This window comes from Pipra filicauda, unplaced genomic scaffold (genome assembly GCF_003945595.2).
Source record: "Pipra filicauda isolate LSUMZ 115617 unplaced genomic scaffold, ASM394559v2 scaffold5_size6683894_pilon, whole genome shotgun sequence".
Taxonomy (NCBI): Eukaryota; Metazoa; Chordata; class Aves; order Passeriformes; family Pipridae; genus Pipra; species Pipra filicauda.
Window position 1 is genome coordinate 2,357,983 of NW_024104754.1, and position 25,299 is coordinate 2,383,281.

Genomic DNA, 25,299 nt, shown 5'->3' on the forward strand with positions numbered 1-25,299 from the left:
CTTGTCAACTGGAAACGCCTGAGCAAACAGCCCTGCTTGATCCAGAGGCTTTTCCCAAGTTTGGCATGGCTGACCAACAAGTAGACCACCACTCAGCCAGAGGCCATCTGCCCTGGTCAGCCCAAGCCAGGAGGGCCAACTGTGTCCTGGGGGGCATCAGGCAAAGCACTGCCAGCTGGTCAAGGGTGGGGATTGTCCTGCTCTGCTCTGCTCTGCACTGGGGTGGCCTCTCCTTGAATATCGTGGGCAGTGTTGGGCACCACAAGATAAAAAAGATATAAAGCTATTAGAGAGTGTCCAAAGGAGGGCAACGAGGATCGCGAAGGGCCCTGAGGGGAAGGTGTATTAGGAGTGGCTGAGGGCACTTGGTCTGTTCAGTCTGGAGGAGACTGAGGGGAGACTTCATTGCAGTTACAACTTCCTTGTGAGGGGAAGAGGAGAGGTAGACACTGATCTCTTCTCTGTGGTGACCAGTGACAGGACCCCAGAGTATGGCCTGAAGTTGTGTCAGGAAAGGTTTAGGTTGGATATTAGAAAAAGGTTTCTTCATCCAGAGGCTGGTTGGGCACTGGAACAGGCTCCCAAGGGAAATGGTCACAGAACCAAGCCTGACAGAGTTCAAGAAGAATTCGGATAGCACTCTCAGGCACATGGTGTGACTCTTGGGGATGGTCCTGTGCAGGGCCAGGAGTTGGGCTCGATGATCCTTGTGGGTCCCTTCCAATTCAGAACATTCTGCGATTCTATAATTCCGTGAAGCCGATGCTCCGTCCTGCTCGCCTCACGCCAGCCCCACCACAGCGTTCAGCGCCCCGTAACCCGAAGTGTCGTGGACGAGGGTGGGGGGCACGCGCTGCCCCCCGCCCGCCACACCCGCAGCCCCGGCCCGCGGGGCGGAGGCGCTGCCGTGAGGCCGCTCCGCGCCGTCCCCGCCCGCCCTGCCCCGGCCCCGCGCCCCCTGCAGCCGGGGCACCGCACCGCCCGCACCGCCCGCGCGGGGCGGCCGCGCCTCCCCGCGGGGCCCGGCGCGGGGCGCGGGGTGGCGCCCCTGCGAGGCGGCGCGGGGGCGGCGGCGGCTCCGCTCCCGGCTCCAACCGGAAGCGCGGGGGACGGAGCGGGAGACGCGGTCGCGACGGTTGCAGCTCCCTCGGCGGCTCCGGGATCGGCGCCGCTCGGGTCCCGCCAACCCGGAGCCCCTCGGGAAAGGTGAGGACGGCGAGGCGCCCCCCGCTTGGGGGCGGCGGCGTGGTCGGTGCGCGTTCGGCCGGGCGGAGGGAGGCGACGGGCAGCCGGCGGGGCCGTGCCGTGCCAGGGGTGTCCCCTCCGGGTTGGACGTTCCCCGTGCTGAAGCAACTCGGGAAGCCCTGGGGAGGGAGGTGGCGCGGCCTGACCTTGCGTCGCCCCCGTCCCGCCGCCCCTGACAAACCCCGCGAAGGCAGCGGCGCCCACGCGCGGCGGGACGGGGGTCGGGAGACGGGCCGAGCCGAAGCAACTCGGGAAGCCCTGGGGAGGGAGGTGGCGCGGCCTGACCTTGCGTCGCCCCCGTCCCGCCGCCCCTGACAAACCCCGCGAAGGCAGCGGCGCCCACGCGCGGCGGGACGGGGGTCGGGAGACGGGCCGAGCCGGGAGCGCCCGGATGGGCAGGCGGGACGGCCCGGCCGCGAGAGGTGCTGCCAGCGGCGGCCGTCCGTGGCGGCGGGCAGCGGGACACGAGCAGCGGGACACGAGCAGCCGGCGTCCCGCCAGGGGCTGCTGCCCTCGGCCACCCCTGCGCCGCTCAGACCGCGTTTCAGACGTGTTCACTTCACGGGCACCTGCTGCGTTTTGCTGTTATTTTGGGCATGAAATCCCCCGGGTTGGGCTTTGAGGTGTGTCTTTCATTCCCTCCGTTTTTTTCCTTTTCTCCTTCATTTTTTAAGTAAACTGGCGATCTTTGTTTTTGCTGTGTTGGCTCAAGTTAGCTCGTTTCTAGCAGTATGCCCTTTTATTAAGCACGCGTGTGTGTGAGCCATCCATTACCCCTGTATCCAGCATGCTCTGCTGGGAGTTTTAGCGACAGAGCCATCGGGAAAGCCATGGATCATTACTTTTTCTAAGTTCCAGAAGCAGAAATAATTTGAAAGCACTGGATTAACTGGGTCACTGCCTGAAAGCATCATAGCTTTCCGCTGGAGGCATGCAGTTAGATGTTTTCAGGACTTTGTCCTTAAATTGTAAGTCCTTAGAAGCTTACTTGTTTTATCTATCAGTAATGTGCTTTGCATACTGGTGGCATTGTGTGAATAATGGTAACCCTGGAGAGCCTGGCTCACTGACGGAGGGGAAGGCTGACAAAACTAAGGCCCGGATCCTGCAGTCTGGCCTGTGCCAGGACTGAGCTTTGCTATGGGCCTGGATGAAGGTTTAGCTGCCTTGTCTTTCTTGCATGCATGTGTACTCCTGTCAGGCATCACTTACAAGGTATAGTGTAAGTGAAGTGAGCAGTTTAGGGTTTTTCTGAGATAAAATGTTTTCTATTTAAAGCAAAGCCTTTAAACCCTTCAGCCTCTGCCATTGACACAGCTTGGGTTGAATTCTTTTCCCGAAGTACTCAAACTGTTTAGGCTGAGTTGAGCCCTTTTTCTGTAGCAGTGCTTATATAAATTAAATTAAAATTAGGAATGTTATTAATGGAAGTTATGCACAATTCTTAGGTTCTGACAAAGGACAGGCTCAAATGTTGTTGCTTCCGTAACTAAGGTAGGCAGAGCCATGCCTCCAGTCTCACCATCTGCAGGGCTGCTGCTCAGTCTGATTAAGAAAGTTTAGGAGTTGTAGGGGCTATTGACTTTATTTTAACTTCTTGGGAGATTAGAAGATTAGAATATGTTTAATTTGGAGTTGTACTTGGAGTTTGTTTGCGTCTTATCCATCAGCAGTTCAAGTTATGATTAAGGGGTTTTTTATTTCTAAAAACTACTTTCTGCAATATCTCTTGTAGCTTGATATCACTGTAACCCCTTTTCTGTTTTCTATTTGGACAAGACAGTGGCTAACCATGTTTTGGTGTTTGAGGGTGGAGGGGTTTTTGGACTTTTTTGTTTGTGGGGTTTTTTTAAATACATATTTTTAAAAAGACTAAATAAATATGCTGCTGAAAAAATCCACGTTGATATGTTCAAGGACTGTAGGCCATGCTGGATACAGAGGATGATTTGGGTCTAAAAATGGATGGTCAAAGATACTGAAAGCAAATGGGCTGTTTTGCCAAATAAGGAAACTTGGCACATTCGGCTGTGTATTTTAAGATAGCACAAGTGTGGTGTGCTACTACTTTATTGGCAATATGTTGGCAGTGTGCCTTCCTGAAAGAAGCACTGAATCCTGCTTCGTGGAACCACACAGTGAAGTGAGGGCAGCGAGTGGTGTGGTTGTGACCCTTAATAAATTACAAAGGGTGTTCCTGAAGTAATTGAATGCTTGAGTAGCGTCAGGTGCACGTGCAAGATGAGGGATGCAATTTTCAGTTCCGCAGCCACGCACCAAGCAAAATATGAGTTGCAGTTACTGTGCAATTTGTGCTGAATTCTTTCCTGCCTCCTGCCTCTAGCTTGTAAGTCCCTCAAGCAGAAGTTTTCTATACTCTGGGAGCAGCAGCTGAATGGCAAATAGAAGGGTCTTCTGGTTTGTATGTGGAATAAAGCAGAGTGTTGGTCATGGCAGCACTTCCTCTAGTTGCAGCCTGTTTGTAGGGAGCTGTGAGGTACAAGTTCTTCCAGTGTCACTGTGGTAAGATGCAGGGCAGCCTTCAGGAGGGTTGGTGTGCAACCTGTCTGCCTAGGTGCTTAGGGGTTCCCTCATTTTGTGGAGGCCCGGGTGGAGCAGAAAGTGTGGAACCTCAGCAGGGTCAGGCCCCCATATGGGTTAATCCCTTAAACTACTGTAATCACAAGAAGCCAGTGATGGCAGATGGCAGACCTACAGTTTTTTAGTGTACTGAACTGAGCTTGTGGTGACATAATGGCTTGCTGCAAAGTGACTCTGTGTAATGGAACTAACATGTTAAAAACTAACGTTAAATAATGTTAAATGATTACTTGAAATGTTAAATGCTGCCAAAGGCAGCTCAGATATTTTACTTTTTGGTATGAAATGAACAGCTTCTAACAGCATGCTCAGTAAGTTACCATGAGGGAAAAGAAAGACCCAGGAGAAGATGGAGATGTTGCTGCAAGATCACAAGCTCGTGTTAACCATTAGAAATAAAACAGAAAAAGGAGCAAGTGCTTTTTCCTCCAGGAAGATCCTATAGGAATAACTGAAATAACCAGCAGTTGAGTTGTTTCCTGTAGCACCTTCCATTCACTGTTTCTGAACTGTCATGTTTTCATTTAGTCAAGAACAAGCAACACAGTCAGTCAATGTAACGTTCCCCTGGCTGCGCAAGGATGGTGGCTAAGCACTTGAGACCATGTGAGTGTGGAAGGACAGTGTGGGTGCCAAACCCTCCTTATGCTGTGTATGGGAGAGTTGCTGTCACCCTGGCCCCCAGTGCTGCAGAGGACTGCTCTCCTGGCTGCCGAAGTGAAAGATGTGAAGAAGTGCCACACGTTGTTGGAATACTGTGCTTGTTTCAGATGCAAATGTAAGACTGTGGAGTTAACTGAAATAGCTGATTTATTTTTTTCCTCTGAACCAGTGGTATAAACTCTGATTGTTCAAGAAGGATGACAAGTTAATAACTGTGCAGATTTATCACGTGCAGTTGTTACTCTAAACAGTTGTTTTCTTAAACATAACAAAGAGATTGATCTCTCTAATTGAGGATTAACTAGCTTGCATCTGAAAACGTGGAGTAATGTTTAAACAGGTCTGTTGTTTCATCTAGAAGGAGAAAATGAACTTAGGCTGTTGTTAATTACAGATCTCCAAATAAAGAGTGTCCCTTATAAGTCTCCTCTGCTTTCTCTGGAAAAAAGCATCTGGAAGAACCTGATACAAACCAATGAATCATTCTTTAAATAATAATAATTTATTGTATGCTGGTGCCTATAGCATCTCTACCACTGCTTGAAAGGAGGTTGCAACCAGGTGGAAGTCAGCCTCTTCTCCCAGGCAACTAGCAATAGAACAAGAAGACATAGTCTTTAGCTGCACTGGGGTAGGTTTAGATTGGACATTAGGAAAGATTTTCTTCACAGAAGGGGTGACTAGATACTGGAATGGGCTGCCCAGGGTGGTGGAGTCACTGTCCCTGGAGATGTTTAAGGAAAGAACTGGATGTGGCACTCAGTGCCATGGTCTCGTTGACAAGGTGGTGTTTGGTCATAGGTTGCGTAGGTTGGACTCGATGATCTCAGAGATCTTTTCCAACTTAATTTATTTTGTGATCTGCACTGGTTGATGTTGTAGGTAAATTTGAAATTGGGGAGGTGTTTAAAGGGTGAACAGTAGCTTCTGCAAATGCTTGTGTGCCGGGCAGAGCATTGCGAGTGCATTAATGTTTAGGTAAAATCTGAAGCACTAAGGAGGACCCATCAGAAAAGTTCTCACTTGTGTTTGTTGTCTCAAGTGTCTGGTGTGCATATTTTTCTGTGCTGGTGTAACTTCCAGAAATCAAATAATTTACTGGTTTGTATGGGTAATTTGGTTCTTCTAGGTGAACAGTAATGTTAAATAATTTGACAGCTCTTCAGAGCTATTGAATTCAGATAGGCCAGAAATACTTGCTTCCTGTGATGTATTTTTCAGTTGGTTTTCTGTTCCTTCTGCCATCCCAAATGCAGCCATCTGTTATCAGCTGTTTCCACTTCCCTGTTAAATTTATGGTCCAGTTAAATTATGGTGCATATGCTTTTGCCTATGAGTAACATCACTCTTCTAACTAATTTTATTGTCAGTAAAGATATTGTTCATTCAAGCGTAATTACCCATGTGCATAAATATATGCAGGGCTGTGGCCTTAAATTGTGAGGTCTCTGGTTTGGGAAGCTGACCTTTTTTATTTGTCTATAAAGTGTCACATATGCTTGAGACGCCATGTACGCAGCATTAACTTGGGGTAACTGCCAGAGTAAACAGAGCAAATGAGCTTTTGTTTCTGAAGATCTGCTAATTAAGCAGCACTGGTAGAGAGCAAAATGTTGAAACTGGCTTCACTACTCTCTTAGTTTGTAGGAGTGACCAATTTCTTTTCCTTTAAGCTTTCTCTGAAGAAAATGTATGCAGGATGGTGCAAAAGATGACTCTCGGATGGCAGGAAATCTTACATCAGCGACAAGGTTAAAACAAGAACAGAAGGTCACCAGGAGACTTTGGGCACTTGTATCAGGGAAGGGGCTGCAGAGCACTGGAAGAATGAACTTTATTTCATATCCCACTGGTAACCCCTACTCTGACTCACAGTGCTGGGGAGAGAGCATTCATGTTCCCTCCCCGAGAGCTCTGCAGGCCGGCCGTCAATGAAAGGCTTGAAATCCGCCCCTTCCTAAAATGCCTTCTTGTAAACATAGTCAAGTTGTCATGGTCTGGTCAGCGTTTGCCTTTACCTTTATGGGTGGTCAAGAGTTATGAAATTAAGCAGGCAGTTTCAGGAAAGGCTTGATGTTATCTTATGCTATATGTTGAAAAGTGTTAGTATCTTCTCTCATTTGGAGAATAGCTGCAACCAAATAGTGCCAGAAATTCATGGTCAGATGATGTCTCAGTTTTAATCAGATTAGCTGCACAATAAGGAAGGACAGGGGGCAGATAATGTCTTTGAGTTTCTTACAGAAGGGACTGGCATAAAGGGGTTTTGGCTGTCAGTAGTACTGGGTGTATTACAGGTGCATTTCCCAGCTCTGGACAACACATAATGTGTGGATTCCATCTCAAAAAGCTCTATAGAATGGAAGCTCCAATAAGACATAGTATGTTTTGGTACTTTCATTTACCATTGAAACTGGGCGTGTAGTTTTCACCAGTAACCCAATATCTCGGGTTCTTTTTTGGCTTGTTTCATTCAAACCCATTTCTCATTTTATGCTGATAAATTTACTTTCTTTAATTGCAGGTATAGTAACTTTTGGTGGTAATTAAAACTACTTTGTCTGAAATACATCTGAAATGATCCCATGGCAGGCTTGCAGATGGTTCTAGAGGATGCCATGTCCTGCAGTCTCACTAAAGACTTGAGCTTTCTGATCTTACATCATTAAAAAAGGAAACGTAGAATTAGTCATTCTTCATGCATTTAGGTGATAATATTTCTTGAAATTCTCTACAGCCATGAGCTTTATCACCGTGAAATCTCGGAGAGGGACGTTCTGTTCCCGTCGGCAGGCTTGGGATCCTCTCTTGAAACTGCCGACACCAGTCTTGGCACGGGCTGCAGAATTTCACATATTGTAATACAGATCAATTACCTCGTACTTGCGCTTTGTTACAACACGCAAACAGAACTGAGTCACTCGGGAAGAGAGATTTACCACGGCCAGGTTTTTCCACGTCCCTGTGCGAAGCTCTCCGGCCTCGCCCCGGGTGCGCGGTGTGTCGCGGTGTGTCGCGGTGTGTCGCGGTGCGTCGCGGTGCGTCGCGGTGCCACCGCTCGGCTGCCGGAGCGCCGCCTGCGCGGCCGGGGCGGCGAGTGCCTCATCCCTGGACACTGCGGCGGGAGCGCGGCGTGCCTGGCGTGCCTGAGCTGCTAGGCAAGCTCCGAGCCCGGAGCACGCTTCCTGTCTGTCGGCGCGCTCCGCTTGCGACGGGCAAGGCAGCGACCTGCCTGCCTCTCGCAGAGCCACTTTCAAGGTGTTCGGGAAACGTCAGTATCCCTCTGAGGAATACTTTTAGTCGTTTTTGTCTCCCAGCTGCTCCTAATAGCTTGTGCAAATTATGCAAACGTTTGCACAGCCTGTTGGAGTGCGAGTTCCCAGATTGTTTTCCTCCTGTGCCCTGTGGATTTTACTTGTAGCGTGCTTGTGATTCTGATTTTGGGGTGTCTGGGCATGAGTAAGAAGGTCCGTAAATCCTTGGAGAATGTGTGTTAATGAAAGCTTTTCTTTTCACAGGTTTTGCTGTGGGATATTTTGTCATTATGAGATGTCGTCTACCAGTGCTTCATTTGTGCAAATTAAATTTGATGACTTGCAGTTTTTTGAGAACTGCGGTGGAGGGAGTTTCGGGAGTGTCTACCGAGCCCGATGGATTTCTCAGGACAAGGAGGTGGCAGTAAAGAAGCTGCTCAAAATAGAAAAAGAGGTAAAAGTTTACTTTCCATTCACTTTGTCTGCTGCGGTAACGAGAACAAAAATTCTTTCCTAGTGTCTTCCATCCTCTGGGTAATGCAGGCAAACTACCTTGGGCTTTTACTTTGTTTAATTACAAAACCCTGTAAGTGGATGATGTTAGAGTTGAGCGGTCTTAGCCGAGGGGGCTGATTTAAACCATTATTGTTTTTACTGTTCACTGTTCTCTCCCACTTTTTTTATTTAGCAGCTCCTCAGAAGGAGAGCTAGCTGTGCCTGTGGAGCTAGTAATTTCCCCTTGATACCAGCAGACATGTTGCTAGATAGGGAGAGGTAGTTTTCACTGTCATGGCCTGATTCTGTTTTCTCCTCATGACTTCTGGTCTCTTAAGGGCTGTGGTTCATATCTGTATGTTCACTATAGGCTTAACATTGTCTCTTCCCTGCCTGCTGCAGGTTTTGATCTAGGGCTCCATAGCTCCGAGTTAGTCGTAGCCACACTTCAGCTTGGTCTTGCAATGAGATATTTTTAAGACTAACGGTTCTACCAGTCAACTCTCTAACTGTTCTACCCTTGTGGCGTCCTGTGCACCTGGAAAGGTGGACAGGTCCTTGGCAATCCTGAGGGAAAAGGCAGAATTAACTTACTGCACCTATACTAACTAAGATTGGTTTATTGTTTGTTTTGGGGGTTTTTTTCCAAGATTTTTAGATTTGCCTAAAAATCCTGTTCACCCCTCAGCTTTGTACAGTTCCAGTAGAGGCATGGTGTATGTGGTCATCACAGTGCTCTAGCCTGCCTGCTGGTCACCACCACAGATGGAGCAGTGAGGACACAGCAGTCTAGTGATGGACAACACAGTTAGTGGACTGCTGTTCCAGCGTGACTGTTTCTAACTTGTATACTGTATCCTCCAAGTATTTTATGAAGACAGTTACAAGCTGGAGGACAGCAGAGCAGTGCTAGGAATAATAGGCTTAGTAAATAACGAGACACCAAAGTTCATCCACTGCTGCAGCAACTGAGCCGTCATGATAACACCATGCTTAGTGATGTGATGAGAATGTTTGATCGTGATTAAGCAAATTACTGTCTAAAATAATTTAGAAGGATCTTGTGATTTTTTCCAGGATGGTGGAAGATTTATACATTCTGTCCAATGACAGTTTGGACTGTTCTCTTTATTTCTATTATTTGTTAATATCAAAAGATAGACAAAGACAAGTAAAATTGATGCTTTGCAGTATCAGTAATGTGCTCCTTAAAAATCATCTGGCTGGCAGGTCTCAGTAGTGGTCAGTGAAATATTGAATATGTGTGTTTCTGGTGGGATTACAGCTGTGTCTGTGATAGACTTGTACTTAAAGCATTTTTTGAAGGTAAATTTAAAAACAGTATTACTACATCTTGTGATGGCATAAACCTTAATGGAATGGGAAAGGATGGAGAAAGGACAGTTCTATGTGTTACTTGACACAGTTGGACCATTCAACAAAAATATATTCTTTTAAGACAGCCCAATACAAAGTTCAGCTTGTAGTAACAACACAGATTGTTCAGCAGGAAAAGGAAATCATATGGTGGAAAGAATTTATTATAATTTAAGGATTTATTTAGGGATTAATGAAGACTTGCAACTCATTAAGAGGTCATTTCATGGTACTGTTAGGCTAATTTGGTTAAATGTCTTGCATATCCAAATGAGGATCAAGTCATTTGTAAGAACCAGGTGTGCTTTATCTTGGTATGTGGCACTGGGTGAATTGTTAGGCAGTAGGTGCAGATGTGGTTCTGTTGTGTTTAAAAGAGTGTAAATGAACTGGAAGGGCAGCCCAAGGGGATTTGCAAAACACACTGAGTGGAAAGTTAGAGATGGTGGGGGTGTTGAAAAGGGGTGATGAATGTCATCCATCAGGATGAGTTGACAAAAGGGGAGCAAGTGTCTTCCAGCACAAATTTGTTTATTTTCCTTCAGATTGGTTATCATTTGCAACTTAAACTAAACAAGATAGATTATGGCTGGGACCAGGTTGGTATGGGCACTTTCTCTTGAAAGTTCTCTGGGAAGGCAGCGGAGAGGCAAGTGGTGATACCTTAAATAAGTCTAGCAAGCTTTGGCAGAACTGTCTGTCAACAGTCTTGGAGACTTAGAAGTTAAGAGCTCGTTTACAAAAGTTGCATTTTCATATGGAAAAAATGGTGGACTCAGTTTAGTGCAAAAAGTTATTGCAAGAACTAATGGTTGGAATTTGTAGCCAGACAAATTAGAATGGAAAAAGAAAAGCACAAATTATCAGGAGTGGGGATGAGTAACACTTGGCACAGACTACAAATGGAAGGAGTGAAGATGGAGGATCATTTTCATCTCTTTGTCTTCTCATTGAGATGTCTTTTTAGACAGTTGTTTTTGAGCTCAACACACAGCATCTTGCTGTGTGGTATGGTGGCCTGTGCTGTACCAGAGGCCAACCTCGGAGGCCTAAAGGTCTCTTCTGACCCTAATGGCTGTCATATGTTTCCATATGTAGTATGTTCCTCTATAGTGATGACAATAATGAACATCTGTAACTGAACTGCACTGCACTGAAAGTCATGGTGAGTCAATGACTATTCTGATAACAATACAGAAATACCTTGCTGTAACTGTATGTGTTTAGCAGATATTTGGATGCATTTAGTCCAGAAAACTAATTATTGCTCTTTCTGGTGTATTTGAAAGGAAGTGTCCTTTTAAATCCATGACTGATTGTCTTGTATTTCTGTTAACTGCTGCCAGTAATCCATAACAACTGATCAGAGGGAAAACAGAGGAGAGTTGTGAAAAGCTTGCTCAGAGGAATTTCGTGCTAGCCAAGACCAAGGGCACAAGCCAAGTCAATAGAGCTGTGGTATCATTCTGCAAATATGTTGTAGCTGTGTGTCATTTTATTAAACAAGCCAATCACAACCAGCAAAGATCTTGAAGGTTTTATATTAGTCAAGGGGCTAACAAGTGCTAACATGTGAAACAAGACAATTTTTGTTCCAGCACAGCATACTAAAATATGTGCTTAGAAAAACTTATAAATATTTGGAAGAATGTTGCTCAGACAGATTGCTTCAAAACTCTTTAAAATTTGAGAAATACCTTTGCAGGGCATTAAGTTTTTATAGACAGGCAGTAAAATGTGACTTTACAGGAGGATGTGTGTGTTTTTGTGAATAAAATACACCTAAATAGGTCTGCTGAGAAAAATAAATATGCTGCAAGGCCTTGACTAGAGTAGCAGATCTGAAACTGGGCATGACTTCTGCTGAGTAAGTAAAACATAGAAGTGTGGCCTGAGTGATTAAACAGGAGTAAAACCAAAATTAAATTGCCATTTTACTATCTAGTACAAACACTCTAGCAGTTTTGGGTTTTAAGCAGGGAACAGGAGTTCCTTGTTTTATGGAAAATCAAACTCTTGGTGTGATGTTTGTGGTGCATGTGGTGGAGTAAAAATGCCTCCTGTAGTAGGATCTGTGCTTTCTCCTTTTGCCCTAAGTGGTAATTGTGTCCTCTCATGGAAGAAAATCCCATACCTACTACTCAGGAAGTTATTTGGCATTTTTGAGAGTGATTTATATGAATTATTGGATAAGCCCATAATTTGGCTCCCACTGAAATGAATGGGAGAGATTGGGCCCAGCGTCCTTATTCTGCAAATTGCTAGCAGTTCTTTTGACTCCATTATCTTGAGCAGATAACTGCTGGAGTGAAGTGTTACAAATGTTGTTTTATGCCTTGCCACATTAGCTTTTCACTAAAGAGCACTCACCTCCTTTGATTGTACATCTCTGAAGTTCATCCATTATTTGTCACTGCTTTTGAAGGCTGTGCTTTTGATGGCAGTTTGTTGGCAGCTGGAGTGTTATCTGGAGTGTGGTTCTTCACTAGGAGATTTATTCCTGCTGGAATTTCACCTGAAATTTGAATTTAATTTTAATATCACAGCTCTTTGAAAGTATTCCGTGGTCCATGAGCTGTCTCTGTGCTATTGATGAGCAACAGTATTGCATCTGGTTTGCTTCAGCCATTACAACCATGATACTTGGGTACAAGATCATTTGATTTCATGCAGTTCATGGACTCCTTCATGGAGTTCATGGACTCTTTCAAAATGCTGGCAGTGGTCTGTGCAAACTGCAGGAGAGTGGTGGAAAAAACCTAGTAAAACGCAACTGTAATCTTATTGGGAAATACTTAAATACTTCTGGTAAACTAAGAGAAGTAACTTGTGGATAAAAGATGTTAAATTGAGTAGGATTAACTATGCATGCTTTGTTCAGTCATGTCTCTGTAATGCATTTAAGTTTTATGAGACTTAAAAATAAAAACATGTTTTCTCTAGTTTTGATGCAGTATTGCCTGAAGTCTGGCTACCATGGAAGTTAATTTTATATTGTTAGGGTTTCTTATATGTAATACATGTGCAGTAAGCTTTAGGGGATCTTTTAATGCTTCATAAAAATTTTCATGTGGAATATAATACAGCATGTTCACTTTTTTATTTTTATGATCCACTTCTGAAAAGAACTGTCCAGAAAACATGGATTGTGCCTCTACCTTCTGAAGGGGATGAGTTAAGTCTAACCACATGCATGTCACTAGACTTACCTCACTCATGTTTGTAGTGCTAAAAGTGAGCATGTGGTAATTTTAATGTGGGTCATGAGAGTAAAGACTGGGAATGACTTTCAAGAGTAACGAGAGAAAAACAACAGAGTAAAATAAAGCAAACCAAACCAAACTGAAATTGATGCTTAGTCCTGACAGGACTAAAAATAGTAGACATTCTTTTTGCTTGCGGTTTATAGCTGGTATGGGTGCCAGCCTTGAATATTCGACTCTCCACACTGAGTCCTGGCTGTAATGAAGGGCAGATTTGACACTTTATTATATTATTAGCTCTTTCTAGGGGCTCCTATCCCCTTACCTCTCTCATATTTGAGTCATCTTGTATTGAGAGTGATTCAATATAATACCTGGTTCCAGCTCACCATGGCGGGAATGACAAACCCCGTGTTTCCAACTAGTGGTCCTTCGGTGCAGGTGCTAATGAACAGTGAGAGAGGGATTAGAGTGTGGGCTATGTGAAGGTACACAAAGTGTAGGAGTCAAATATGTGAACTTTCCAGAGATATCTGCACCTATATGGAAAAATCACAGAGTTCACAGTAAGCGATTTCATGGGAACCGTTCCAACCCCATGTTAATTTAAAGAAATACTGCTGTATCTTGTTAACAGCTAAAAGGAAGTAAAACTATTTATTATACCAGAGAGGTGTCTTAAAATGTCTTAGTTTCTGTTTTACAGAGTAGTAATTTTGCAGGATTTTCTGTTTGTTTGGTTGGGTTTTTTTGTTTTGTTTTGTTTTTTTAATTTGGTAAAGAAATTGGCTTAGAGCACCCCTTTTGGTGCTAAGGTATTCCCAGAAGGTGTAAAGAGGATACTTGGAACCCATTAGAGACTGGAAATTATCAAAATTGCTTCAGATGCTCCAGGTGTTGTGTATATCTTGCAGAATAAATAATTTTGGATAGCACAGACTTCTGCAATAAATCTCTGACTGATTCTGAGTTTGCCTTACTCTTGGCTTTCATTCACATGGTATTTGCTGGAGGACTTTATTTTGTAAATGCATGTCGTATTTCTAGGTGTCACTGCTTGAGATTTTCCGTGTGCTTTGGGTAAGACTGTGTTGTAAGCGTAGAGTGGCATATGGGTTGCAACCAAAATATTTTCAAAACCCCTTTGGTATTTGGGAGACACCAGTATAATGAAAGTTGATGTAGCATTGCCAGAATACAATTATTCTTAGGAAGAACAGGCTTTAGTTTAATTTTATCTGTTTTAAGAAACTTCATTCCTGTGTGTCTGCTTCCTAAAACAATCTCGGAAACGTAGCAATCCAGACACAGAAACATATTGGTCTGTATTTTGCTGTATTTTACTGTAGTGGAGTTTTTAACTTGTGTATTTAAACATTTTTGTACCAAGTTTTTCATTAGATGAATAACATCTTTGAGAGTTTGGTTTGTGTAATTAATGAGTATTCGTAGTACGAGTTGTGTGGCTTACTAATTTTTTTTGACCAACTTAATTTGAGATTCTTACTTACACAGGCTTGCATATACACATTCTTTTAAATCATGCCAATTTTGCGTTAATTTGATATAGACATCAGTGAAACTGGCGTGTCAGGACTCAGACTGGCAATCTGTGGCTTCAAAAGTTATTTTGAATCAGTTGAGACATAATAACTGCCAGTGTTGTCATCTTAGCTTGCAGTAAATGAAAAGTAATTTCACAAGTGCTGGGAATCTTGCTGTAGCCATATTTAAGAAGTTTATCCTTTTTTTATAGCTAAACTACCAGGTTTTTTACTGAAATTGTAAAGGCTCAAGTGCACACGTCCTTCTCTTGACTGGTGGCAGCTTTGAACAGTTGGTACCTAAATAAATTTGATAAACAGACAAATTAATAAGCTAAGTAGGGTACCGTAGGTATGTCTGTTGATTCCTTTTGCTTGTCTTTTGAATTGCCTTAAACTTTGTGTATGAGAAATGAAATTACCTTGTATTTGCTGCTGATCAGGAATATCGGTACAGCTGCCATAGCTTGGTGGAGTCACAAGAACATACTGTGTGCCTGATCCCTGGGTTAGGAATATCTCTGTGAGGTTTGGACCCTTTTACCTCAGTTATCTTTAATTTTGGTGGTGAGGTTTTTTGTGTTTTGGGTTTTTTGTTTTTTTTTTTTTTTTTAGAAGGTGCAACCTCTGCAGGTGAACGAGTTTTTATGCCTGTTTCCTACAAATTATGAATAAATTTTATTTAGAATAGGGACAAAATCTGTCTCTGATTGTTTAGAAAGCACTCTTTCTTACCCATTTTGCTATCCACAATACACAGCTTGTTAGGATATTATTAAATATTCTTTAGTTTTGTAATTAGTTTAATTCCATCATATATTGTCTTAAAAAATATTCTGTCGATCTGCTGCAAGTTTTTGTTTGACAGTGGGTTGCTTGCGTTGCCAGTAGATACTTAGCTGCAATTAAGGGTATTTTTCCTAGGGTGGTTTTTTTCTTCATTTTGGTTTGGTTTAGGGTGGGGGGGAAAGTTTGGTTGGGTTTTTTTGTTTGGTTGGGTTTTTTGGTTGTTGTTGTTGGGGGGGGGTTGGTTTTATATTTTTTTTTGGTGTTTTTTTTTATTTATTTTTAATTTTGCTCTAGATATGTTTCTCCCTTTTCTGTCTTCTTTTTGCATGGACTCAGTTGTTATTTATAATTTGAAGGAGAGGTTGTGTTGCTTATTTTTCCATGCCAGCAACCCTTAACATTAAATGGTAGCTCTTTTGTTTCCCATCCCACGACATTCTCTGACCCCAAGCTTCTGCTGAAGCGATTAACTGCAAAATAGTATTTTTGGATGTTTAAGCTGTCCTGAAGCTTTTCTGTAGAAGAGATCCTTTTTCTTCAAAGTGGTGTTATAAGTTGTTGCAGGCTCCAACAATTGAGGGTTGGCTCAAGTTAGACTTATGTAGACATTTATCTAAGTATGTAGTTTTCTTACAACAAGGTTACAGTAGAAAATTGCAATGGCAGATGAGTGATAACTTTAGAGATGGTGATTGCATGTTTGAGTCTTGAGTGCTTTGACGGACAGCTGACAATTTGTCTGTGACCCACGTTGAAATCTGTTGGTGTTGCAGTTCCTGGGGGTGCTAATTAAATAGCTTGCACTGACTGCAGCATACGAAATGATGAATTCCAAGAGTTGCTGTTGAGGTGTGTGGAAGTATTGTTTGAATATGACACAATGTCTGGGTTGTTGTGTGCCTGTGTGATGGTTCAGGTGAAGTCGGGGATCTGTGCTGGAGCTGATGTGATTCTGTGAGTCTGAGACCATCAGTCTCCTGGAGGGCATTTTCCACAGGTTATTCAAAGCTGAGCCACGACTCTGGTTGGGGTCCCCAGTCTACCTGCCATACACATGGTAGCAATGGAATCTTGGGCAACATATTTTGTCCTTTTAAGAGGGCAGTAAAATATTCGACAGGACTAGATATAGATAGGCCTACTTTACTTGCCCTTTTTTTTTTTTGTCCTTAATTTTACACTATCTGTATGTGAGTTGTTTAAGGGTCTGGGGCAAAAATTTCACTGAAAACAAAGTTGAAGGAAAAAAATATATATCCTAACTTTAAGGCAAACCTCAAAATCAGTCTTTTTAGTTGTCATGACACAACTAAGACTGTAAAAGTTATTTTGTATTTACCTATTTCCACTTATTAAGGTGCTGATAGAGAAAGTTTCCTTTTTAAGATGACAATATAAACAGTAACAAGAAACATTCGGACCTGTTTATGTTAGCAGGAGGCTACAGAGGAGCCCAGAGAACAGCTTTAGCGTTAACTCTTTCTGTCATATTCAGTTGACTGTGCAAACATACCAAGGAGATGAGGCCAGTAAGGACAAATATGGAGCTGCACTTCTGATCTAGCTGCCTCTAAACTTTTTAAATGTTTCATCTGTTACAGTTCAGCTACTGGGGAAGAATCATATTGGCAAATACATGTTTGTTTACTCGATTAGTGTTTAGAGAATCTACATTCTGCATTATTTCTATTTAAGAAGGTCAGCTCCACAGGGAAACTGGGTGACTTGCACACAGGAGGGGCCTCCCTATGGCTGCACCTCCTTGGCAAAGTAGGGCCTAGCCCCTGGGTGTCACTGAAGCGCAACAGTGCCACGTACCTCCACACTTCTCTTCTGCCTCTGATTGCTTATGTATTTTACTCCAAAACTTCTGAAAATTGGGGTTCCTTGTGGCTAAATGATGTAGGCAAGGGAGAGAAAAAAATCATGTCATGATATACACACCTGACCAAATACCTGTGGGTTTTGTGTATTGGGCACCTGAGTTCCAGTAGCCATATCAAAAATAAGTAAGCATGGTTTGTAAAAACCTTGAGCTGTTGTAGGAGAAGCGTGGAAGCTCCTGGTAGACACCAGAAGACAAGATGCAGTTGCTTGTACAAAGTTGCTCTTGGAGCTGGGAAAACCAAAGGGCAGACATGCAGGCTGGGCGGGCGGCAGCCTTTCAGTGAAAGCTGAGGCGCTCTGCAAATTATTATCTGGCAAAAGCAGAATAGGAGCGATGAGTAGGTTGTTCTGGAAATTTGTTAAAATAATCTAGTTGCTGCACCCTCGAGTGAATGACTGACATTTTCCAAGAGGTTATCTTTTCCTCTTCCTTGGAAGAACAATAAAGCAGAGAAAGTATAGAGCATGCCTGTCTGTGGTCAGAGGGGAAAAAGCACAGAAATCACTTTTTGTCTAATTATATAACAAGCTTAATTTTAGTAATACCGGTTGCATTTGAGGCAGTCCTGTCAAAGACGATGGCTTATAAGTAGTGATTGGTGGGTTTCAGTTTTTGTGAACTGTGTACTTTTAATCTCTTAGGCCAAAGAACAGGCTTTTTGGTCTCTTTGCGATGATGTGTCTGTGAATGCTGAGGTGCTGCATGTGATATATAGCAACAGATGGCTAAAATTCCGAGCTGTTGAATTTCTCTTTCTTTTGGATGTTGCCTTGCTAGTACCCCCTTTAAATGTTTGTGAGGGCCTTAAAGGCAAATAGAAGATCCAGAACCCTACTCAATAGGACCACGCATTTTGGAGTTCTGCTCTTAATTTTTGCTTTTTCTGTTGTTTATGTATTTGTACCAAAGTCTGTATTGTAAAATACTCTTTCCGAGCCAGTATCTCATCTGTCCTGTGCAGAAGTTGGCAGTAATATGGTTTCTGGCACTGTGTCCCAAGTGGTTTACTCTGTTCCCATTGCAAACCACTTCCCTGTAAGCACTGTAATTCTGGAAGGAGTCCTGCAGTTTTTCACCAACTGGGAATAAGGCTCAGTCCTCCTGGGATAAACAAGCATTCTGTTGTTACTTAATAAACTTGAAATTCGCAGTATGAAATCTACCTTTTCATTACTGTGTTTCTGTGCTGTACTGTGAGAAGGGTTGTCTTGCCTGCCTGTTAGAGCTGTTAGCGAGAGGAACATGAAGTAACAGCCCTAACAGGGTGCCTGACTCAAGAAATTCAGGGCAAGTGACACTTGATTCTGTAGCAACACTGACATTGGCTGTTAGCTCTAGTGACATGGTCATTGCCTTGAAACTGTGACCTGAGTTCCCTTTTTGGGAAAGGAAGGACCTGCAAAGCCCTTTCAAAGACCAGGGCAGCTGCTTTGTTTGTCTTTTAAAAATCTGTATTTCTGCCTTTTTGCTTGGTCAGTATTTAGACCCATTGAAAAAGTAAATGTGACATGGGGACTGAGATCCTTCAGCTAGAGCTCCTTTATAATTACATATTCAGCCACAACCGCACAAAGGAAAATGAGAGTCCCTTTTCCTTTATGTACCATATTTCGGTTTTCCCTTAGGTTTAAATTGGCATTTTGGACTACGTTTGCTCAAGCCACTGAAGAGCTTATCAGAAGAGGAAGGAAACAGAGGGAGGGAAAGAAAGATAGATTTCCAAATGACAAGCTTTTGAATAGTTGAAGTTCAATCCCTAAAACAAAAAGTGGAATCTTTTTTTTTTCTAAATAATGTGCTCTACAGTCTCACCTCTCATCTTGAGAAACATAAAAGAGTGAGCAAAAGAGATGACCCAAATCACAGAGTCCTTTGAAAGAAGAAATTCAGCTGTTTTGAACACTTACTATCAAAGGAAGTGGTTTCCCTAATTACATGAACTATGTGAAAGCTCTCAGAATAGCTCTTCCACCCCAGGATTCCTTGCACTTTAGAAGTTTGCATAAAAGCTCACATGGAGAATCAGATGCAAAGTGTTTGATTCAAATTTTATTAGGCAGAAGTGAGCATACGTTCCTGTCTCTGGGTTTGGCAGATGCTTGGGTTTGGACCACAAGCCTGGGTTTGATGGATTTCAGTCCTATACTTTTAAATCTTTCACTCTTCAGTGGTGAGACACCCCTATCGAGAAAAGTAGAAATGAGAAAATGGACAAGGGATAGAGGGGTCCCTTTGTGAGCTTTCAGTTGAGGATTCTTCACCCTTATTAGGCTGTTCATTTTTGTGAAAACCCATCCCTGTACACGGCTTTTAAAAGAATGAGGAATTTTGCTTCCTCACATTTCAAAGAAACTGCGTATCTTAAAATATATATTTGGAAGAATTGGGATCATAATTCTACAACTTCAGTATTATGCTAGCACCACCACTTACTTCAACCCATCAAAATTCTGAATTCAGTAGAGATTTTGAATAAAAAAGCAATATTTTCAGAAGGCTTTTACACCTCATGGTCTCTTTCTGTACGTACACAATAATAAAGGTATGTTAGTCTAAACTAAACAGTGAGGAAAAGATGCAGGACACTTCTAAAGGCTTAAGTTCTCTATTACTGTCCCTGAGAATACAATATGGAATAATTAATGGTTGAAATATTTTAAAATAATATTTGCAAGGTTTGCAATAATATGCAAGACTATCACACTTGCTCTGCACAACAGTGACCTCAGAATGGTCTCATATTCTCCCCTTAGAGCCCACTACAGTAATCATATCCAGATTTGCTAAAGACAGAGATAATTGGTAAAACTGACCTTGAGGAGAAATCTTGAAACCCTTCAAAGTGCAACAATTCAAACTCAAGAAGGAAAAAGGCAGAAGGGTTATGACTGTCTTCCGGATATATGGGATCAGCCAAACCCTCTTTATAGTAACACTGTATAATCATTGCAAGGTACCGCTAACTCTTCTTGAAGAGAAGAAATGTTTCTCTGGGTCTTTTTTTTTCTGCCAATACTGCATTTTTCTTTCGTCCTTCCCTTCCCAGGCAGAAGGAAGGACTTTCCCTGGAATCAGGGATTTGTCTCCTCGAAGTGAGCACCCTCAGCAGGCCAGCAGCACATGTAGAAAGGGAAGGAAATGTCATGTAGCCATTCAGCATTCTGATAGGATGGAAAAAAGTCCTTGCTGAGCTTTCTACAGAGATGTGTCTCAGGCAGCAAACCTTTGTCATCAATATTGCCAGAGGACGATTTTGTTTGGATGAAGGAGAATGCCTTAAGTCATTCCAACCTTGCTTGACCTGAAGGTGGCATGGAAAATTACATTTGCTTGTGTCTGATCGTTGATGGGAGCTGATGTCTTAGACGAGGTTTTGCATACCTCTGCCTTTGGAAAATGGGAAGCTGTGGAGTATGGAATGCTGTTATTCTTCCGCACCAAAGGACCTGTTGAAGGTTTGAATGTGCTCTGTGCCACCGAGACATCATGGAACTCCTGGGCCCTGGATCCAGCTTGTGAGCTCAGTTGACTGTACTGAACTTTGCAAATATAATCCTTGTCATGCTCGGAGCATAAATCAAGCAGTTAGTAATTGTGCAAGGACCGAGGCATTGCTAGAATAGGAAGAGATGCAACTTCTCCATTCTGCACTCAGATTTAGACTGGAATTGTCATTAGCTGCAGCATGATGCCTTCTGTTCAGCGTTTCAGGTACAGCCCAGAGTAGGTACAGAGAGAGGTTTTGTTGGATTCTGCACAATGTGACCCCGGTCCTGAAGTTCCTGTAGGCACATGTAATACAGCGTTCCCACTTCCTCTTTGCTGTTTCGTTTATTACAGGTCCTCAGGAAGCACAGTGCAGGTCGATGGAGGAAGTCAGTTGTAACCACAAAATAATGATCTCCATTTTGTAACTGGCCTCTTAAATGTTACTAATTTCCCATTAGGGTATATGTATGATGTTCCTCTGATGTTGATTTCTGATGTGTCTAGAATTTTTCTAATAAAATGACGAAAGAGAAAATTCAAATCGAGTCTGAAGGTGCAGATTACTGGTGTGGAAGTAGAAACTGACAAATGGAGAAATGCCCAAACTGAACATGGTTGCAAGAGGTTCTTTCCCCTTACATGTCTACCCTAAAATAGATTGTGTTGCATTGTACAGTATTATTGCTGTGCTGTTCCTTTGCATTCAGCTGTCCTCTGTTTGCCACTTTTCCTGCATCTTTATTCTTTTCGAAATTTTTGTCTCTTCATGTGTGTGAGTTAGAGCAGTTCTCAGAAATGTTTTGTACATGTTAGAGACTGAGAATTAATGGTATGCATAGGCTGTGATTTTTCCACATTTCCAGCTCTCCCTAGAGGAAATGCTCCTGACTGTGTGTGCTCTGTTCACCAAACCATTGTAAAGGAGTTGGAGCACATCTCAGGCTTTGCATTCTCAGTTTGGCTCATTATTCAGTTTTAGTCTTTCTAGTGGGTTCAAACTGCAGAGCCAAGGCTGTGACACAGACATGGGTAGAGGTTACAGTACCTCTAGTCATTCTGTCCTAACTTTGGGGAAGGAACTAGCTTGGGATATTGTTGTTTCATGGAGAAGAGCAACGAGAAAATCATTTGACTTAATTTGGTATCCTGTGGTGGTACAAAACCCTGCGAAGTCTTTGCTCCTTGTAAGTCTGTTCGTGAAACTCAAAGCAACTGTCTTCATAGGTCACTCTGTAATCAGTCTCACTCTTCTAGATAGGTTCTTCTGGATTTCCACTTTCTGCAGAGTTCAGAGATACTGGTATTCAAGTTACTACCTTTTAAAAAAAATTATTTTGAGACTGGCCACTCTTCTTACATAACGAGGATTAGAAATGAAATAGTTGTTATTGCCATATCTGTGTAAGCAGATAGCTATGAAGAGCCTAGATAAGATAGGGAGTCCTGTGTACAAGAAATTCATCAAAGAGAAGTAGGGGAAAAGCTGAAGTTACATGTCAGAAATACAGAAGTACAGTCATACTAATAAATGTTTGATGACATTTAAAAGCATTTTTAAAATATTGGTAGTTTTCCTCCAAGGTTTTTATCTTAGATGTTGTTTCATTTGAATTTTTCTTAGTCCTAATGGAAAAAAGATTGAGCTATCATGAAGGTAGCCTGAAGAATCCCAAGAAAAAATAAACAGGGGGTCCATGTTTCATAAAGGTAAAAGCTTAAAATTTCAGGATTTTTGTCTAGTTTTATTTTTTGACCACCGCTACCCAGTAGGGGTAGCATCTGAGCCAAGTTTCTGAGTAAAATACAATTTTCAATCTTAGACAAAGAAGAATAACTTTTCTGAAAAGCAGGTAAGGAATTTATGTGCTGAAACTTTAAGTTTTGTTAGAAATGGAGATTCTGATCCATAGTGGTCTAGGTGGTAGTGTGGCATAGACAGAGACCTGCTGTGAAGTATGCTGTTCTGGCTATTGCTTTATGGGGTGGTCCGGGTTGAAGGTCAGTGGTACGTAGTTGGAGAAGGTGCAAGTCAGGTTTTGGTGGAGTTGGAAGTCCTGGGTTTCCAGAGGATGTTTTTGCTTATGTTGTTGTGAATTCCAGCTAGGTGAAAGGGAGATCTGGCTGTAACCTGAGGAAGGATGCTTACTGCTTAAGTTTTGGTAAAGAGAAAGAGGACTTGGTGACAGAGACAGCTTGCTGCTCTGGATTCAGAAGGAAGGTGATCTGTTGCAACTGCGTGGTGAAACCAGAACTGGAAGCAGATTTGTGGTGAAGATTTCGCCACGATTCATGGTGGATTATTTGGACAGTTTTACATAAAAACATGATGGGTGTCATTCAGGTAATGCACAGCAGTCAGAGACTCAGATTATGGTGACAACTCATGTTCCTGAAAAACTTGGATTTTGTGAGGTTGTGTTATGGCGAATGTAAATGTGACAAGAAAAATGCCTCTCATGCATGGTGGACTCTCAGTTACTTCAGCAGAGGAACATCAGTAGTTGGCAATTACTTTCTCTCTTTTCTTTTTATGCCTGCTGGTCGCAGCTGGAATTTCTGTTTTGAAAGTTTTGTGTCTTTTTTAAGTAGGTGGATTCCAGGTAGGAAGCGATTCTTTCCTTTTCTGCAGGGGCAGGTCATTTTGAGAGCCTCGTATAGAGCTCTGGTAGCCCATGTGGGAAACAAAACCATGTGTGATTTGCTGTTAACATATAACAGCAGGGTAACACATCTTGCCATGTGCTGTTTTCTTAAGAGTGGGCTCAGCCTGTCTGGTTGAGAAACGTTTTCTGGAATTACGACATTCACTATGATTCCAGTAAGAGGGATTCCCATCAAGTGCTATCCCTATCATTAGCTACAGTAGGTTGGATTTATCCACTCTAAGACAGGCTTTAAATGAGTTCTCATCAAGAACATGATGGGTTTTATTTTCCTTGGTTAAATTACAGTTTTCATGATCAAGATGGAAAAATACTTTAGTGTAAAGATCATAGCTGCTTTAGAGGAGTGGATCAGGACGCAGAAGTACAGCTGCTGCTGTCTCTGTTGGAGCCTATGCTACTTGTTCAGCAAAAGCCACTGTATAATGAGATTTGACTTGTTCTAGGTTATCTTATCCAGATTCCTTACAAATACTGTGCAGATGTCAGAAAAATCACTGCTCTGTCTGGATATGTATGGACATGGCTCGTTGAGAGGGGATTGGTTTTGCCCATCACTGTCATACCAGAATGTCTTTCTAACACAGTGCTTACAAGATTTACAGTGACTTTGATCTCAGAAATAATTTCCTTGGATATTTTTCCATTTTTGGGGCCTGAAAAGATTCAGATGTTGTATATTAGCCATGATACCTTCCCACCTGTGGAGGGAGCAGGGAGTCAGAAAGTTTTACATCTTGTTATTCCCATGTATTTTAGGGATGTTGTTTTTGCTACCGTTCTCCGTAGTCAAAGCAGGTTTATGTTCAAAATGATTGCAGGTAACTGGGGAAATTTCCCAGCATTGAGAAGAGAAATGATGATTGCTGAAAATAAACTGCTCTATGGGAGCTCAGGTATTTCAGCCCTGCTGTTTAATCTACTCATCTGTTGTTTCTACTCAATTGCTGGTGTTGCTTTGCAGCTGGAGGCAGCTTCATACTCCAAATCTGCCTGAATTAAATATTTATAGTATTGCAGGACATTGATAACTTCTAAACTCTTACACAATTACAAATACGTAGTTTATGCATGTTTTGAAGGGTTGTACTGTATGTGAATAATAGTAGTGAAATCCAAAGTAAACTTGTTCTTGTCAGATCTCCCCTTATTAGGTACCTTAATATTAAATGCTCATACAATCTCAAGTTGTCTGCTGCAAAATGTAACACTTCTGTAGGATATGTTTGGACATTGTGGATTTCTAGTTGAAATCTGTGTGAATTATTTGTCCATAATCTTTATGCTTTTTTGTTGTTGTTAATGGCAGTGTAACTGTAACACAGAATTTTTTCAAGCTTATTAAACCTTCCGTAAGGATTTTCTACAGAAAGTGCCCTTGCTTAGTTTTGTCAGTTTGTTAGCAGCCTCTTCTCTCACTGATACCAAGCTTTTTCCATGGGCTGAGCAAGCCTTTGCAGTGTTTTGACAGGCATTTACTACCTAGTACTTCTAACCCCATAGCCTCCTTCCTTAAAGTGCCAAGTTGTATGCAATGGTTGCTATAAAAAGTTTTATACTCTACTATAACTCAGTTTTCTTTTCAAATGGTCAATATCCAATACATTTTACTACTAACGTGTCCTTTGGTGCTGCATGATGCAAATTAATTATTTTAAAGTAAATTTCATAAGATGGGGAGAGCCTAAAAGACCAGATAACAAATTTATGTCCATATTCCTTCTCTCTGGTATATTATGACAACTGAGTTGACTTGGAAATGTGCTTTTTTTTTTTCTTCAAGATTGCAACCTAAAAGTCAGTACAATGTATTTGAAGTGTGTTTCTATCACAGTATCTGAAAAAATGAGAATTGTTTGGTGATATAAACCAGTGGATTTAAAATGTATGATGATTATGTAGCAATGAGAATTTATTAGTTTCCTGTATATTTCCACTTTTAGTCTCTGGGACATAATTTTGGATGCAGATCTGATGCTCTGAAACATTTGCTCCATCAAAATGGTTTTAAGTACAAATTTGGTACGTCATTGCAGATGTACTTGTGAGACTTTAATTCTGTTATGTACAGAAATGCTGGTGACATCC

General features: G+C 42.3%; 1 protein-coding gene across 3 annotated transcripts in view; it reads left to right on the forward strand.

Annotated features, from left to right (window-relative positions):
- Positions 1-1,085: 1,085 nt before the first annotated feature.
- Positions 1,086-25,299, forward strand: part of MAP3K20 (mitogen-activated protein kinase kinase kinase 20) — a 90,793-nt gene continuing 66,579 nt past the window's right edge. The window contains exons 1-2 of one of the 3 annotated variants that reach the window (XM_027733540.2): positions 1,086-1,206; positions 8,028-8,217. In XM_027733540.2, the coding sequence (XP_027589341.1) occupies positions 8,059-8,217 (159 nt within the window). In that variant the 5' untranslated portion in view covers positions 1,086-1,206; positions 8,028-8,058. Of the gene's footprint in view, positions 1,207-7,707; positions 7,781-8,027; positions 8,218-25,299 lie in introns of those variants that run through there. The other 2 variants (XM_027733541.2, XM_039387981.1) reach the window with 2 other exon arrangements.